The following is a 17,330-nucleotide window of genomic DNA, read 5'->3' on the forward strand; positions in this document are numbered from 1 at the left end:
ATGCCTCCAACATTGCTTGGGCTTTGTTCCTAGGGTTGAGGGAAGTCTTTTGGTGGTGGTCATGGACGGTGAAACTTGCCGGAGCCAGCGGGAAAAGGGATAAAGTTGCCGGAACACCGGTGGGTTTGTGGCTTCGAACTGGAAAATAGAAAAGAAATTGGAAAATCTAACACTACCAAGATGTAGGGCTCGTCAAGGGCTTTCCATGGACACCAAGATCACCCAAAACGGAGTTTGTATGAAGGAGATATGGCCAAGTCAAAAACGATAATTCGCGGGTCAAAAAGGACCCATTTCGGGTCTCTCTCCTTTACCCTCCTTGCTTTTTTTCTAACTGGTCTCCTCCTCCCCTTTTCTCTCCCGCACTCTCTCCTTTCTCCCCTCTCCCTTGCTGCCACATGGCAGCTTCTAAGCATTTATTTATTTATTTCCCAACCACTAAAACGTTTCTAATTTCTTCGTTATAACTCCATTTCACGAACGGTTTTCGCCTACGCGTTCGTAAGATCGATCTCTATTAAAAAATATAACTTGTGACCTCGAATGGTCTACTCATTTTAAACAATTAATTTTCCAAACTTCAAACTTCGAATCTAATTTAATTAAAATCTAATTTCAAACAAATTAAAATAAATTCTCGAAAAACAATCTAAAATTTCAATAATACAAATACGTAGATTATAACAGTGAAATCCGGGAATGAGATTTCACATGTAGGGCATTGAATTCATTAGCCATAGCGGTCCTCTGAAATTTATTAGCTTGACTGTAGCATGTAGGTTCAGACATAGCAGTGATGGTGGAAGTATGGGCATATTTAGGGTTAGGTTTAGAAATGTCATCTTTTGCACGTGTAACCCTAGGATGGATAGTTGGGGGGAGGGGGGGGCTAGTGGGGTAGGATGAGATGAGGTTAAAGGTGATTGATTGTTTACTGTAGGTGTTGAAATGGGGGGGGGGGGGGGATAGTAGGGTAGGGTGGGAGGAGTGTAAAGGTAAGTGGATGGGAGAAGAAATAAGAGTTAAAGGGTGTGTGATAAAGACGGGTGAGGGAAGGTGATTTTTTGAAAGAGTGTTGGAATGGGTGATGGAAGTATGGGATAAAGTAGGATAAGGTGGCGAATTGGGGAGGTGGGGGGGGAATGGAAAAGTGAGTTGAGAGGTCCCAAGAGTAATGGGTCAAGGCACCTATACCCTAATTGATTTTGAGAATAACCTAAGAAAACATATTTTTTGGAACGAAAATACAATTTATTTGACATGTATGGACGTAGGTATGGAAAGCAATCACACCCAAAAACCTTATAAAATCATAGGATGGTTCTCGATGAAATAACTTTGTGTATATAGAAGTTAATTTCAAAACTTTAGTTAGCAACCGATTAATTAAAAAATTTGTAGTATGTAGGGCTTCAACCCAATAGGTTTGTGGCATGGATGCATGAGCAAGAAGAGTGAGACCAGTTTCAACCAAATGACGATGTTTTCGTTCTGCCATACCGTTTTGTTCAGGATGGTAAAGACATGTATATTGATGATGAATGCCATGTTTTTCTAAATAAGATTGGAAATTGTTGTTAATATATTCTCCTCCACCATCCGTTTGCAAAGTTTGGATTTTTCGTTGAAATTTATTCTCCATTTCAATTTTAAATTTAATAAATGTGGAGAACACATCATATTTTAGTTTTAAAGGATATAACCATGTATATCGCTAATAATCATCAATGAAAATCACATAATATCGAAAACCAGAAATTGACAAAGTAGAGGATGTCCATACATCAGAATGAATAAGTTGTAAAGGAAAATGGGAAATAGAATTTGATGGTGAAAAGGGCAATTTCTTGCTTTTGCCCAGAGGGCATGAATGACAGACATAATTAAAATGGTGCCTAGTAAGAGGCACTTTGCTAGTAGAGACTAAATGCTTTAAAATAAATGACGATGGATGACCAAGTTTGGAGTGCCAAATACGATCATCAACCTTTACAAGTAGAATTTGAGTGAAGAACAAACTCTCCACAAAGATAACTTACAGAAAAATATAAAATCACAATATTATCGTACAATCTATTTGAGTTCAACAAATATTCAAATAGTTATGAGATGGATGAAGATAAGCCTTGACTAATTCCTTGTTTATCGCATATGGTTGTTGTCGCGGGAACGGAGTTATTCAAACTTGGTTTATCACATAAGAGATACAAGTATTACGACGACGACTACAACAAAGCTTAATCTCATTAAGTGGGGTATGATGTATGAATTCTAAAACACTACTGCGCTCGATTTTACACCAAGTTTTCCATCGACGGGTGATAATTTCACAGGTGACACCCCCATTAATTCTCTAGCTCCTACTCTTCACTTTCACTTCTTTCATTCTGACCTTATCAAGGGGCTTGAGTATGATTGATGACAAATCCAACTTTCAAATCTACCGGCGCTGACTTCCGATCAAAGCCCAGGGGTTAGTCTATTCGATGGCAATTTATGGTGTCCTTCTCCGACGTAAGGGAGGATTAGAACAAAAAATAGTGAAGGAGAAAGAGGTAGAAAGACATAGGGTTGAGGGGAAGGCAGAAATGGGTGGGAGTGGGGGTAGAGATCGGAGACTCCAGCAGAAAATCGGGGTTCAATTTTTTCAATTAACTTTTTTTTTGTTTTTATTTTAATTTATTTTCTTTACGAGTTTGGTTTGATTTTTACACAATGGGAATTTAAATCATATTATCAATAATATATTGTGAAACTAAACTTATAGTATAAACAATAAAAAATAAATAAAAAAGAAGAAGGAGGCAAAAAAACTCAAATAGTAACGAGTAATAAAGATAGGACACAGGCCAGGTGTCACTGCGCCAGCTGTCCATTCCCTGAAAAAATTTCCCCATTATTGCTCTTACGTACGTACGTACTTTTTCAAGTCGGCAAGGTCATTGGAGTTTAAATTCGAACCAGGCCGGAGCGAGTCGTGACTCGTGAGAGATGGATCCGAATCAACAAGGTAATAGTAATATGGAGGGGGCGAAGAGGTTGCTGGGGCTGACTCCGGACGAGTCAGAGGCCGTGTCGCGACTCGCTGTTCCAGAACGGGCAGCCGGCGCGGGAAAGTGCTTCTACGACGCTTTCGCTGTTGCGGGAATCCGAGTCGACCGAGTCGAACCCGGACTCGTCGTCTGTTCTTTCAAGGTCCCTCCTCGCCTCACCGTAAGTCATCTAATTAGTTCACTTCCCTCCTCGTTTTGTTACATTTGCAAGTAAGTTTTGTATTGCCATTTCTTGAAATTTAAAATCATCATAAAAAATTAAAAATAAAATAAAAAATCATCATCAAAAGCCAAATTAGTTTGAAATGTTGTTAATTTAAGCTGTATTTTAATTCTTTTTAGTTATGTGAGTCGGATCTCGGGAATGTTTTCGCAACCAAACATTTTTGAGTTTATGTACAATTGGTGTGTTTTGATATGTCGAAGGGAATTGGATTTCATCCGATTCATTTTGTAGTGATCTTAAGGTTGCTCGCATTTTAATCATTCATCGTGTATCGTGCAATCAGAAATTATTTAATTTTTTTATTTAAAATTAAACATAAATATTACTTGACAAAAACTGATTACACGATATACGATAAACGATTAGGATGTAGAGATCTTTAGGATCTTGAAGTTTTAGTTCCTAATTTGGAACAAGGATCCTCTCCGGATCTTCTTTGTGGAGATTCTTCTAGATTCTTTTTGTGGGGATTCGGAGATCAATCAATCTTGTCCATTCATCGTATATCTAATGGTCAATTTCATTAGATACTATTTATATTTAATTTTAAATTTTAAATGATTCTAATCGTACGATGTACGATAAACTAACAAAATTAATTGATATTCCGAATTTTCACAAAAAGAATTCGGAGCATGTACGATAAACGAACAAAATTAATTGATATTCTGAAGGGGTGTGATATCCACACACCCTTTTTTACTTCTCCCACACCTTTTTAGTTTTCTGCCGTCGGATCGGATGAATTAAAGAAGATCAACGGACAGAAATTAACAAGGGTGTGTGAGAAGTAAAAAGGGGTGTGTGGATAGCACACCCCTATTCTGAATCTTCATAAAATTTGAGTGGGGTTGTCTTTTGGCCTTTTTATGTGGATGATGGCCAGTAGAAAAAATGGAAGACTAACAAACGGAAAATTAACAAGGGAAGAATTAAAAATGGTTAGGTGTAAAACTGAAAATTCATTAGGTGCTTTTGGTTGGCCCATGTTTGTTGGACTGATTTAGGTTAGCCTTTCTCCTAATCATTGAATAAAATTATTACATAATTTTTTGTTAAAATTCAAAATTTTGAAAGAAAAACTAATGAAAATAATTTGAAAACTTTGAATTTTAACGATAAAGGATAAAACATAGAATAAAGTGAATAGTATCAGATTTGATTTTTTAATGTAAAAATATGATTTTTCATTAAAGTAAACAGTATCGTAAACTTTTCATTAAAACTTCAAATTTTGAAACCCTTATTAATAGATTTTCTTTTAGTAGTTAAATAAAGAACACAGAATTTACCAACTTGAATCCTCCGCCCATCCCCACCCCTTCCCATCATCTCTTCATGTTTTTTCCTTGGTGCACTTGGCCACCGTCCCCATCAGCGGAATTGGCATCAACCCAGCTAAAAGAGTCTTGGGGCTGCCATCATCTCCTAACCGTAAGTCATCTAATTGTGTTTGTAGGATAGAAGTGGAAAGTTGGCAAATGGTGCAATTGCAAACCTTGTCGATCTTGTTGGAATTTCTCTAGAATTTGGCGAGGGACTCGGTAGTGTTTCAACCAACATATCCATCTCGTATCTCTCTGCAGCGAAGATTGGTGTAAGCATGGCCTCCCCCTCAAATCCCTGTTTTCGTATGAAATTTCATTCAGTTCAGCATCCTTAACGGACTTTTTCTTGGCGCATTTCCGTCCCTATTGTGACGTATGTGTATCGCCGGTACCGGTCAAAGTTGTACTAGTAGAATGTTTGTTGGAAATGTCATGCGCGCTTTGTATTCGTTCTGCATTTGAGCATTTCTAGCTATATGCAACACACGTCTCGTTCTAATTTTCTCGGATGTCTCGAAATGACTCTTGTCATGCGATACTTTTTTCTTTCATGTCAACTTGTAGGACGAGCTAGAGATCACCTCAAAAAGATTAGGAAGAAGAGGAGGTTATACGGGAACAGTGATAGTTTTGAGAAACAAAGCAGCAGGGGAGATTATCGCCGAAGGTCGACATTCGTTGCTCCGTTCAAGTCGTGCTAGCAAACTCTGAGTTTCAACCTCCGTCCCCTTGAATACTCCTATGGCGACGGTCGTGAGGTGAGACAACAAACAACTAGGCACAAGTTCTGGTGAATTCCACGGAGGCTCTGTACATTTAAAGAACGAATGAAATGAGCATTGTCGTAAAAACTTTATATTGGTATCATATTATGTAACTTATGTATGAACACATCTTACTTCTAAGAAAAGATCTTTGAGATTAGCTGATCTCTGAAGAACCTCCGCTAGCAGTTCCGAATAATAGCGATCACAAAGAATTGAAGAACTTCAATTGCTTGAGAGTATTAAAAGACGGCAGAGGACTAGCCTTCATAAGAGATACAAGTATTATGACGACGACGACGACGAGAAAAGGCTTAATCTCATTACGTGGGGTATGTATGAATTATATAACACCATTGGCTCGGTTTTGCATCAAGTCTTCCGTTAGCTCAAAGTATTTTATGTCTTTTTTTAAAGTCTCTTTCCAAGTCTTTCTAGGTCATATTCCACCCTTTTTTTCCTAAGCCTCTATCTCACAATCTTATTCTAACCGAAGCATCTATAGGTTTTCGTTTCATATGTCCAAACTTACTTAGACGAGGCAGGACCTTTAGATTCCAAAACTTCTTGCCAAAGGTTAAGCTTCGTATTTACTCCTCATACATTTCCTTTATCAATACTATCATTCGCAAAAAACATACACCAATGGATAGTATCTTGAATGTATTATGTTAACTCATCCATTACCAATGAAAAAATATAAGGACTTAATGTTGAACATTGGTATAACCCTATGATTATAGGGAAGCTGTTTATCCGTCATAAGTTTTTACTGCAGTCCTTAGTTCATCATACATATCATTTATTGCTTGTATATATGCTATCGGTATTCTTTTCTTCTTTAATATCCTTTAAAAAATTCTCTTAAAACCCTATTATACGTTTTTTCCAAGTATTTATTAAACATAAATCCATACAGAAATTAAACTTTTCTTTATGCACTTGAAACTTTTTCAACTCAAAAATTGCAGAAATAAACAAGGGTACTTATCACAAAACAATGGCCCAAAGGAGACGGATATGTCAGATTGCGAACTTGTGGCAGAAGCGCCACCGTTCTTCTTCAATGCAGTGGTCTAGAAAGTTCACTCTTTTATTCGTTCGAAGAGTTCAACCAAGCCGGAAATGATTTCATTCACGCATTTCGTGCGCTTACGTACATGGTTTAGCATTTGTTCAACCATGGTACATAACATATTGTTGATGACGTACAAACATGTAATGTACATTTTCGACAATATCAAAGCGCATTTATTCATTATTAAAAAAAAAACATACATAATGCTCGGAGAATATTTATTTGGTTAGTATTCGAGCGCTGCTACTACTGTCGCCGCTAGGGGTGGGTTCAAAAAACCGAAAACCGAAAAAAACCGAAAACCAAACCGAACCGAAACCGAAAAAACCGAACCGAACGAAAAAACCGAACCGAATTGAAAAAACCGAACCGAACCGAATTCTTTTGGTTCGGTTCGGTTTTAGTGATCTAGAAACCGAACTAAACCGAACCGAACCGAATTAATTAAATTAATTTTTTTATTTAATTATTTGTTTTGGGTATTATTTTCTAAACCCAATTTGTAAGTTAAAATGTGCTAAACCCAATGTGTTGCCAAACTTTAAGCTCAAAATATTTAAAAAAGGCCTATAAAAACTCTAAACCCTAACCTATTATTTATCCCCCATATAAGGTTACGGAACCAAACCTCCTCCAGAAGTACCTACATCCATCTCCATAGCACTGCCTACTTCTGCCCCAACTTTCTTTTCCAAATCTACTCTCATATAACATGTAACAGAATCCATAAACATTTATTTCGGGTAGATTACTTGGGTAATTTGTGATGGAAAAGAATCTAACACACACTAAATAAATCCACCCACGCATTATTTTTACTAATCAAGTTGTCAACATGCAAATACAAGCAAACAACCTTGATCTTTGAACAACATCATACAATTTAACTTTTCTAAGTCATTTGTACAATTTTTGTGTTGTGAGGTTGTTAGTTTGGACTTTGGAAGACTTGATTGATGATTTTAGTTCAATTTTAAATGTTTATTTTCATTGTCTTTGATTCTAGTTAGAATGCTTATGTTATGATTGTGTTGGATATGTTAAAATTTAAAATTTCAATGTTTTTCATTTTTTTGAAAAAAACAAAAACAAAAAACCGAAACCGAACCGGAAAAAACCGAACCGAAAAAAAACCGAACCGAAAAAAACCGAAAAAAAAATGAACCGAACCGAAATTTCGGTTTGGTTTCGGTTTTGGCAAAAAACCGAACCGATTTAAACCGAACCCACCCCTAGTCGCCGCAGGACTTGGAGAATTTCTCAGGAGACTTCAAAAGCAAAAAAATGATGGGCTGTGGCCCATGTAGGAGTTCACCAATTATCCAAATCCAATGGAAACCCACAGGCCCATTGTTGCTCTTACGTAATACGTACCTACTCGAGCCAGCATGGTCTTCGGCTCTTTATTTTCCAACCATGCCCGGAGCGAGTCGCGACTCGTGAGAGATGGATACGAATGAACGAGGTGGTACTAATATGGAGAGGGCGAAGATGTTCCTGGGGCTGACGCCGGACGAGTCAGAGGCCGTGTCGCGACTCGCTGTTCCAGAACGGCAGGCCGGCGAGGGAAAGAGCTTCTACGACGCTTTCGCTCTTGCGGGAATGCGAGTCGTCCGAGTCGAACCCGGACTCGTCGTATGTTCTTTCAAGGTCCCTCCCCGACTCACTGTAAGCCTTCTAATTAACTCGCTTCCCTCCTCGTTTGGTTGCAATTGCAAGTAAATTTTGGTTTACATTTCTTGAAATTTGGATTAGCAAAATCATCATCAAAAGCCAAATTAGCTTGAAATGTAGGTAATTTAAACTGTATTTAAACTCTTTTTAGTTGTTAATTTAATATGATTTTTCTTAATTATTCCGACATTTGCACCGGTACGATCATTTCTCCTAACAATTTAGGGGCAATTTGCAAATTTACAACTCAACCTATGCTTACTTTTATAGAAAATTAACGAAAAGTCCTTAAAAGTTTTAGTTTTAATAAAAAGTGACAAATAAATATGAGAGTGAAGATTATCAAGAAAGGTAAAAATGCCATTTTTCGTTAAAATTGAACAATTACGGAAATGTTTCGTTAAAACTTCCTACTTTTATTTATTTAATAAATTTAATCTAAGAATCCATAAGTCACTTATTACTACGTTTTATTGGTATTCGTGTTAACTTGTAGATGAGAGTCTTTAGGTCCGGATATCGGGAATGTCCAATTTGCAACCAATTAAATCTAAGAATCTATAAGAAGCCTATTAGTGTTCTCACAGTGGAGTTGAATTCCAATTAATTTTGGATTGGATGATTTAATTTAATCATATGATATCAGAGCCAGGTTATTCCCGTGTCACACTTAACGGCCACAAATTAGAAGGCACTATGTGTCGAGGGTATTTAACCATGTGGATGGAAGTATCATATACTACTTTTGCGTTGCCGATCTGATATGATTATGTGTTAATCATTCTAGTAGGGAACTAAGACACGTTTAAGAGCCTCTAATCGCTTGTTGAAAGGTAATTTGTGTAAGCGTATCGCCACCCGAAATAGGATTGAGCATGCCATGGAGTCACATTACTTGAACCAAGTTCCTAGCATAACCATATTGAACTTCCTAGACCCTCTCAACCAAACAGTTTTGAGTTTTGATATGTCAAATTTTTAGTTTTAGTTCTTAATTGTGTTTGCAGGATAGAAGTGGAAACTTGGCAAATGGTGCGATTGCAAACCTTGTTGATGTCGTCGGAATTTCTTTAGAATATGGTGAGGGACTCCCTATGATTGTTACAATCGACATGTCTATCTCGTATCTTTCTACAGCGAAGATTGATGTAAGCAAAGCCTTCCCCTCAAATCCTTGTTGCCGTATGAAATTTCATTCAGTTCAGCATCCTTAATTGACTTTCTTGGCGAATTTCCGCCCCTATTGTGTAGAAGTGTCACCGGTATTGTTGGAAATGATCTCTTTTGGCATAAAACTTTGTTTTACAATTTCTGTTTTCTATAACAATTGATCTCTCTGTCTCGTCCTAATTTTATCGGATGTTCCCGAAATGACTTATAGCATGCGATATTTCTTTCTTTCTTTCTTTCATGTCAAATTGCAGGACGAGCTCGAGATCACCTCAAAAAGATTAGGAAAAAGAGGAGGTTATACCGGAACGGTTGTAGTTTTGAGAAACAAAACAACAGGGGAGATTATTGCTGAAGGTCGACTTTCGATGTTCCGTGCACTTGGTTCTAGCAAACTCTGAGTTTTAATCTCAATAGGGTTCCTTTCCTTTGGAACATATTGTATTTACCATTCATGTTTGGCCATCTAATGACTTGTGTTGATTCCAAATCTTCTAATGCTACCGTTCTTAAGCAAATACTCTGCAAGTTCCATCTCAACCTCCCGCTCCTTGAATTCTTGGACGGCGATAGTCTTGAGGTTCGACAACAAACAACTTTTCTTTGTGCCTGCAATACATTTCGACTCAAAAGGAAATGAATAAGAGTAAGCTTGTACTTGCCTCAAAACAATGTGCCAAAAGGGAGAGATGACACATTGCAAACTTGTGCCAGAAGCGCCATTACGCGGTGGGAAAAGGCAGGTCGTTGTCTTCAATGCAGTGGGCTAGAACATAATTTGACACAACGTCCAGCTTAATATCAAGGTTTTCAAGCTTGGGGCATCAATAAAAAGATTGTACACATAATGTCAATTATCAACAGACAAACTTATGCGCAATGATTTCAGTTCAGGTGCAGAAATTATGAAGTTTAAAACGTTCGTCAGCGCTGATATCTACGTCAATAGTCAAGCCTTCAAGTACATAGCAGCATGAAAAAAGCACGGAATAACTTGAGATGGAGTAATACTTGAGCTAAGCTTCAAAACCTTGAGTGTTTTTGAATTTTGGTTTTTTTTTTTTTTTTTTTTTTTTCTTCTCCTTTTTCTTCTTCTTCTGGGTTGCAGGTTCAAGGGGGGTATGAACTGGGTTTTGGTGTTTTTTTTTTAATATTTAATTAATATTTTTTAAAGTTTTTAATAATATTTTATTATTATTTTTAATAAAAATTGGACCCGCCTCATGCCACGTCAGCATTTAACAAGGGGACGGACGGACAACTGACGGAATGTATGACATTGCAACAAATTTGAAGATAAGGTATGACATTGAAACTTTTTAAAGACGAGGTATGAAATTGTTAATGATCCAATAGTTAAGGTAATTTTTTGTAATTTACCCTTAATTATATAATCATGTGATCCACAACTAGTTGACGTATCTAGCATCGCCCAAACCCAAAATGTAGACAATGAAATGGGATCCGGATCTGGATCCAAATTGTGAGGATTCTAGGATCTTCATATTTTAGCTATTCATTGTGTACTGTGCGATCAGAAATCATTTGACTTTTTATTTAAAATTAAACCCAAATAGTATCTGACAAAAACTAATCGCACGATGTACGATGATTAGTTAGAATGTAGAGATTCAATCACCGACCAATATCATGAGGTCAATCTTGATGTAATTCTCCTTCAATGTAGGCCATGCAATTGCATTAATTTGTCTCAACAAATAGCAGTTTACAAGTATAACCACACAATTAAAGCTAAACAGGAGACGGAATTGTCCATATCACCGAGCCAGTTCCACCATAATTGTCTATACAAACCATGTGGGACAACACCATCAGCTTAAAATTGTGTTGGAACAACGAGAATAACTTATTACAATTTACATGGCATGGATACGCGGCCCATGTTAAGAAAATAAGAACATAGAATCAAATTTACATACATCTTTATTTCATTAGCACGGGAAGTAATCGTAGCAGTATATCAAAGGCTTCAAAATTAAAGATTGAAAAAATATGTACCAATGAATTAGATTTGTAATATGTGCAAACGGATTGGAATAATGAGTTGCAACGAGGACATGATAGAGTACTCTTTCTTAGGCCAAATTATATTTATAGGCCCTGTTTGGCAGATCGTATAACACACCGGATAGGATAAATAGTACAAATCAAGGTGTTTGGTGTAGCTTTGTACTAAATAATACCCGAATTAATTAAACTGGCCTCACATGTTATACGGTGTACGCCCGCTACCTTATCCGCCCAAAATCCTATGTATTATTAGTCGGGTTGTCTTTCTGTTCCTCCGTCCGCCTCGTCGTTCTCGTTCCTTCCCTTCTCGCATCGCGCGCTGCATCGTCTGAGGTTCTTCTCCTCCTCCTCCACCTCATCTCCTCCCTGCTCTGCCCAAAACCAATCCCTATTCGTTACCCCCAATTTCTCTATCCACCTAAAAATTTCTTCTTCTCTCTGTTCCACCCAAACCCAACCGCTATCGTTTTTCCAATTTTGCTATCCAGTCTCACCTGCAAATTTCTTCTTCTTTTCTATATGTTTCGTCCAAACCAACCCCTTTTCGTTTTCCCCAATTTTGTACCTGCAAATTTCTTCTCATTCTCTATCTGTTTCGCCCAAACCCAACCCTTTTCGTTTTCCCCAATTTTGCCATCCAACCCCACCTGCAAATTTCTTTCTTCTCTATTTGTTCCGCCCAAACCCTACCCCTTTTTGTTTTCCCCAGTTTTGTTTTTGGCTAGAGGACGAAAATTATGCACAATTTCGTTGAGTAATATTAAAATTTTACTTCTTTATTCCTATCTATTTGTCCAATCCAATTCCCTCTGCAACATTTGGAGAACTGTAATCGAGTGGGGGTGCAGCTGAACTTCTGGAATTACGCTCCATGTTTGCTGCTTGGATTGGTGTACTTCCTCAGCAATTCTCTTGCAATTGAGTTTCGGGTTGGATTGAAATTTGGGTTTTGATAATTGAGAGAAAAAATCAAATTAACAGTTTTAATTTTGTTGATTTTGTAATCTTTGATGTTTTGTTACGGTTCGCTGAGGGTGGGATTTTGGGGGTTTGCGGTGGAGAGATCTGGGAACAAAAGAGAGGATTTCCGTTTTTTTTTTTTTATAATTTTTTTTTAAGTTTGATTCCTCCTATTCGGTATAATACCAAACACAATATAAATAATACGATTATTAGTCCGATACTGCACCAAATGTCCGACTAATTTAGTCAGTACTGTCCGGTGGCTATTTATCCTATCCGACAGAAATAGTCAGTACAATCCGAGCTGCCAAACGAGACCTTGTAGTTCTTTAGATGTATCGCTTAAAAGGGATAACTAGTTTCAGTATTTGCAATTGAAGTAGTGTAATTTGTGGAAGCTTTCAATTAAGGACAATCCATTATATCATGAAACGAGATTTGATGTCCTGGTCACAAGATAAAATAACATATGGAATGGCAAATTGACCATTAATTAATTTGGAGCGTGGTAATTAGTACATAAATAGTACTTTGGAATGGCATAACAGACTATTCTTAGTTGAAATCGTAAACTTACTATAAGTCTACAAGGCCTCAAGTGCCAAAGTTAAAACTACAAGTCCTTAAGTTAAAGAAATGTGAAACTACAAGGACTACAATTTAATTTGGCCATTTCCTTTTCTCATTTTTTAATTTAAAGGTTACTATTTTTATTTTTCTTTTATCAAGGGTTACTATTTTTATGGGGTAACAATAAAATATATATTTCATTTTATAAAAAATGATGATGGAATATTTTTCCGTAAGTGAAACTTAAAAATAATTTAGAAATGATTTCATAACAATTTATTGTTTTGTTTTGAAAGATAGTACACGTGTTTAATATTTTAGGACTCATTTTGGAAGTGCTTTATATACTAACTAAACAACCTAACAAGAGAACTTCTAAGATTTTTTTTTTTCAAAATATAAATGATGGCAAGTGAAGCAAGTAAGTGAATAAATACCGACCGCGGAAAAAACTCTTTTCTCTCCCTGTGAGAGTTTTCCCCTCTGTTTGAGGGTGCTTCTCACCTTCTTGTGTGAGTGATCCCGATCGTGCTTCCGTTTGCTGCCGTCGGTCCTAGCTGCGGCTGGGATCGGTGGGTAGCTTTTTGTTTTAGTTTTTTTTTTCTTTCTCCCCTTCCATCAGCTGCTGGTTCTTCCAATTTTCCTCTATGGCTTTCCCAATTCTTCAACCCCCGTGGGTATCCTTTTTCATGACCTTTCCTTGCTTCGTTTTTCAGCCATGTTTTATGTTGAGTTCGTGTGTAGAGTTCCAGTGTTGTATCCGGCTCGGGTATCCCCCACACCACCACATTCACCTTGTTGTCTGCAGTTTCCAGCGGTGTTGCTCGGGAATTTCCCAGAGCTTCTTTCCGATGGTTGGCTTCTCTCTCGCCGATTGTCTCTTGTTGATGGCTGTGTGCAGGTGGCGCCTATGGAGGGGATAATCTACGATGGACGGAGGATCAGGTGGTTGGCTAATTCTCTAATCGGCGATGGCGACCACAGTGGATGGTTCTCGGTTGTTCATTTTTGTTTAGGCTTCACTGTTGTTGGGCTCTTTTTTTGTGTTTTCTTTATTTTTAAGCCCGTTCTTTGTTTGTTTATAGAAATAAATTGGGCATTTTTTGGTTTGTAAGTGTGTGCTTGTTTTAATAAAAGTTCCTCGTTGACGATCATTTTGGATCCTACTTACCAAAAAAAAGCAAGTGAATAAATTAATCAGGTATGACAACCCTCAAATAAAGAACAAAAGGAACAACTTGGTTGATATGCTTGGTGTATTAGGTCATCTCCAACTGAATGAGGGCCAGAGGGCTCTCTTTGGCCCTACAGTCCTCCAAGAAATTAATATTTTAATGAACAGTGTCGCTATTTTTCTTACCATCTCCAACCAAAGGGCCAGAGGGCCATAGGCCAACATAGTCATGTGACAAAAAATCATCTCTAACCAAAGGCTGGCTAGTTGGCTGGGTTGGGCCAACTGGTTGGCCCTTTTCTCCTTTTTTGGCCCGGTGGGGCCCATGAAACCTTTGGCCTAACCTTTGATTGGAGACAATTTTCGTGTCATTTCGAGCTATTTTCGATTCTATGACCCTCTAGCCAGATCGGTTGGAGATAACCTTATAAGCCAAATCAAAATGTTCCACTAGTATAGGTCAAACTCCTTTAATTTGTTTACCTTTAAAAACTTGGCTGCAATACTTATATATATTTGATATAATTATCATTCTGGCAATTAGATGCGATGATACTTGTTGAGTGACATTCTACATTCTTACGAACTCTTTCAAATATGGCAACACTAATTGAGTAATTTGAAACAAGTGTGACTGTTAAGTTATCATGTTTGTTAAAATATTATTAAAACCAAATTAGGAATAAGTATATAGTTTCTTTTTTATTTTCTTTCGAAAGTATATAGTTTCGGAGATACGCACATTTATATGTATAGATTAAAAATAGTACGGTAGTCCAAACCTTCATTTTGTGTTGAATATCCATAAAGAAAAAACTATTTCAAACTAATTTATGCTTTCCAAAGATACTAAAATTGTCACATCTCAGACCGGCTTTGATGTAACATGATATCGTCTACTTTGGGCCCGGCCCGTATGGTTTTGTTTATGGGGACTCGGCACGAGAACTTCCCAGTGGGTCACTCATCCTAGGAATGCTCTCGCCCAAACTCGCTTAACTTCGGAGTTCTCACGGAATCCGAAGCCAATGAGTCCCCAAAAAGCCTCGTGCTATAGGGAGGAAAATATGCACATATAAGGCACATCACCCCTTTTTCATTGGTCAATGTGGGATGTCACAATCCACTCCCCTTAGGTGCCCGACATCCTCGTCGACACAATCGCACCGAACGGCAAAGTGGCTCTGATACCATTCTGTCACATCCTAGACCGGTTCCGCCGTAGCACGATATTTTCCGCTTTGAGCCCGGCTCGCACGGTTTTGTTTCTGGGGACTCAGCACGAGAACTTCTCAGTGGGTCACTCATCTTAGGAATACTCTCGCCCAAACTCACTTAACTTCGGAGTTCCCACGGAATCCGAAGCCAGTGAGTCCCCAAAAGGCCTCGTGCTATAGGGAGGGGAACATGTACATATAAGGCAAATCACCCCCTCTCCGTTGGTCGATGTGAGATGCCACAAAAATCATCTTTTTATTTTTCTTCCCACCAAACAAACAAGTTAAACAAGATGAGAATAGATTAATTAACTAGAAATCCAAATTTCTAAACCCACTAAAAACCCTCGAGTCAAACAACAACAAACTTTCTTTCACTAAATAGGGTCGGTGTATAAATCTTAGAATGCCACTACATGGGTTTTGTGCAAAGTCTTTCCTTAATTCCAAGTACTTTATGTCATTTTTAAAAGTCTATTTCCAAGTCTTCATAGGTCTTTCTCTACCCATTTTGCCCTGAACGTATGTCTCATAATGGTATTTTCTAATCGGAACATTTGTAGCTATAGGTCTTCATTTCACATGTCCAACCACCTTAACTGATTTTCTCTCATCTTATCTTCAATTGCGGCCACTCGTACTTTATCTAGAATATCCTAGTTCTTAACCTTGTCATTTTTTCATGTGCCCACATATCCAACAAAACATTTTCATATTCGCTACACTCATTTTCTTCACGTGTTAATGTTTGACAGCCCAACATTTTGTGTCGTAAAACATTGATGGCCTTATTGCAATCTTATAAAATTTTCCATTGAGCTTTAGTAGCATACGAAGATCGCACAACACACCCGATGAACTCTTTCACTTCATCCATCCAGCTTTTAAACTATGGTTAAAATCTTCATCAAATTCTTCTTTATTTTGCAAGATATATCAAAGATAATTAAAACGTTTACTTTTTTATATTTCCTGATTCCAATCCTCATTCTATCTCATTTGAAACCTCATTTTCATTGAATTTGGATTCCGTATATTCTGTATTGAACTACTCAAGTAAGTAAAGACCTTTAAATTCCCACTAAAAACCCTCAAAACAAATGCAAAATTCCATATTGATGCTCACATGGACGGTAGATATGGCTGTATTGTTAACTTGGTGAGCTATAAATCAAGCAACAATGATGAAGGCTCACATGGTTGCGAGTGCATCGCACGCTCTGATCAGAGATCATCATGAATCCAATGTCAGGCAGTCCCGCTCACATCAAATTTCTGACCCCACCACCTACGTGGGAAAGAGTTATTGGTCCACATGGAAGATCTTTTCCAAAATAGAATCAAAGAGTGAGGTGGGAAGCACATGGGGCGCTAAATTCGTGGATGTGAATGTGACCCATGACCTGGCGGTCCAAGGAACTTTTTTATATTTCTCTACATTATTTTACAAAAAATGAATTTTATTTCTTCCTAATGATTAAGTAAATTTGTCTCAGCAATTTTGGTAGTAGACAAGTGAGAATGTTTCAATTAAAAAGGTACAATCTTGATCACAAAATTCACAAGAAAAGATTTGGCTCTTGCTAGAAATTAAGCAACATGTTATTTCTAATTTGTTTCATTAAGACTATAATTATATATGCTTTATAGCTAGGTTCTAAAATGATATTTTGGTTTCAAGTAGTTGTTCTATAATGGTTTATGAGACTGACATAATTTTTCGTTTTAGTTTGTAAGATTTGAAATCGATATAAGTGGTCCTAAATTTATCAATCATCAATCATTTTGGTTATTTTGTGAAAAATATATGTTAAATAAGGACAAAAATAACAAAAAGACCCTAACTTAATAAATAATGGGCCATAATGATTTGACAAAATTGAGGGTATTTTTGTTATTTTATCTTTATTTAAGGAGGTTTTCACTGAATGACCAAAATTGTTTATGATAGACAAACTCATAGTCCAGTCTCAAAACCAAATGAAGAGTTATATCAATTTCAAAAACTATTTTGGCTAAAAAAAACCTTTAATTAGTTAAGAATATTTACTTGTAAACTTCAAATCTTATGTTCAATTTCAT

The 17,330-nt window shown here is 37.2% G+C and overlaps 2 protein-coding genes across 4 annotated transcripts; both read left to right on the plus strand.

The window, feature by feature from the left end:
• The first annotated feature begins 2,891 nt into the window (after positions 1 to 2,891).
• On the plus strand, positions 2,892 to 5,531 carry LOC126589088 (uncharacterized). 2 transcript variants are annotated; one of them, XM_050254270.1, is made up of 3 exons: positions 2,892 to 3,213; positions 4,739 to 4,980; positions 5,172 to 5,304. In XM_050254270.1, the coding sequence occupies exons 1-2, from the start codon at positions 2,992 to 2,994 to the stop codon at positions 4,940 to 4,942; spliced, it is 426 nt and encodes a 141-aa protein (XP_050110227.1). In that variant the 5' UTR covers positions 2,892 to 2,991; the 3' UTR covers positions 4,943 to 4,980; positions 5,172 to 5,304. The 2 variants fall into 2 exon arrangements, with proteins under 2 accessions (XP_050110227.1, XP_050110226.1); XM_050254269.1 differs by having other exon boundaries at positions 2,904 to 3,213; positions 4,739 to 4,876; positions 5,172 to 5,531.
• Positions 5,532 to 7,844: 2,313 nt separating this feature from the next.
• On the plus strand, positions 7,845 to 9,811 carry LOC126589087 (uncharacterized). Of its 2 annotated transcripts, none has more exons than XM_050254268.1 (3): positions 7,845 to 8,099; positions 9,131 to 9,271; positions 9,548 to 9,811. In XM_050254268.1, the coding sequence occupies exons 1-3, from the start codon at positions 7,896 to 7,898 to the stop codon at positions 9,692 to 9,694; spliced, it is 492 nt and encodes a 163-aa protein (XP_050110225.1). In that variant the 5' UTR covers positions 7,845 to 7,895; the 3' UTR covers positions 9,695 to 9,811. The 2 variants fall into 2 exon arrangements, with proteins under 2 accessions (XP_050110225.1, XP_050110224.1); XM_050254267.1 differs by having other exon boundaries at positions 7,850 to 8,117.
• Positions 9,812 to 17,330: the final 7,519 nt, after the last annotated feature.

The sequence above is a fragment of the Malus sylvestris genome, chromosome 11, assembly GCF_916048215.2.
Source record: "Malus sylvestris chromosome 11, drMalSylv7.2, whole genome shotgun sequence".
Classification (NCBI taxonomy): domain Eukaryota; kingdom Viridiplantae; phylum Streptophyta; class Magnoliopsida; order Rosales; family Rosaceae; genus Malus; species Malus sylvestris.

Bases quoted from the DNA above. Each gene is read 5' to 3' on its own strand.
- LOC126589087 (XM_050254267.1), top strand. From the start codon at position 7,896: ATGGATACGAATGAACGAGGTGGTACTAATATGGAGAGGGCGAAGATG. The intron at 8,118-9,130 runs GTAAGCCTTCTA...TTGTGTTTGCAG, and splicing joins AGGTCCCTCCCCGACTCACT to GATAGAAGTGGAAACTTGGC. The intron at 9,272-9,547 runs GTAAGCAAAGCC...GTCAAATTGCAG, and splicing joins TTTCTACAGCGAAGATTGAT to GACGAGCTCGAGATCACCTC.
- LOC126589088 (XM_050254269.1), top strand. From the start codon at position 2,992: ATGGATCCGAATCAACAAGGTAATAGTAATATGGAGGGGGCGAAGAGG. The intron at 3,214-4,738 runs GTAAGTCATCTA...TTGTGTTTGTAG, and splicing joins AGGTCCCTCCTCGCCTCACC to GATAGAAGTGGAAAGTTGGC. The intron at 4,877-5,171 runs GTAAGCATGGCC...GTCAACTTGTAG, and splicing joins TCTCTGCAGCGAAGATTGGT to GACGAGCTAGAGATCACCTC.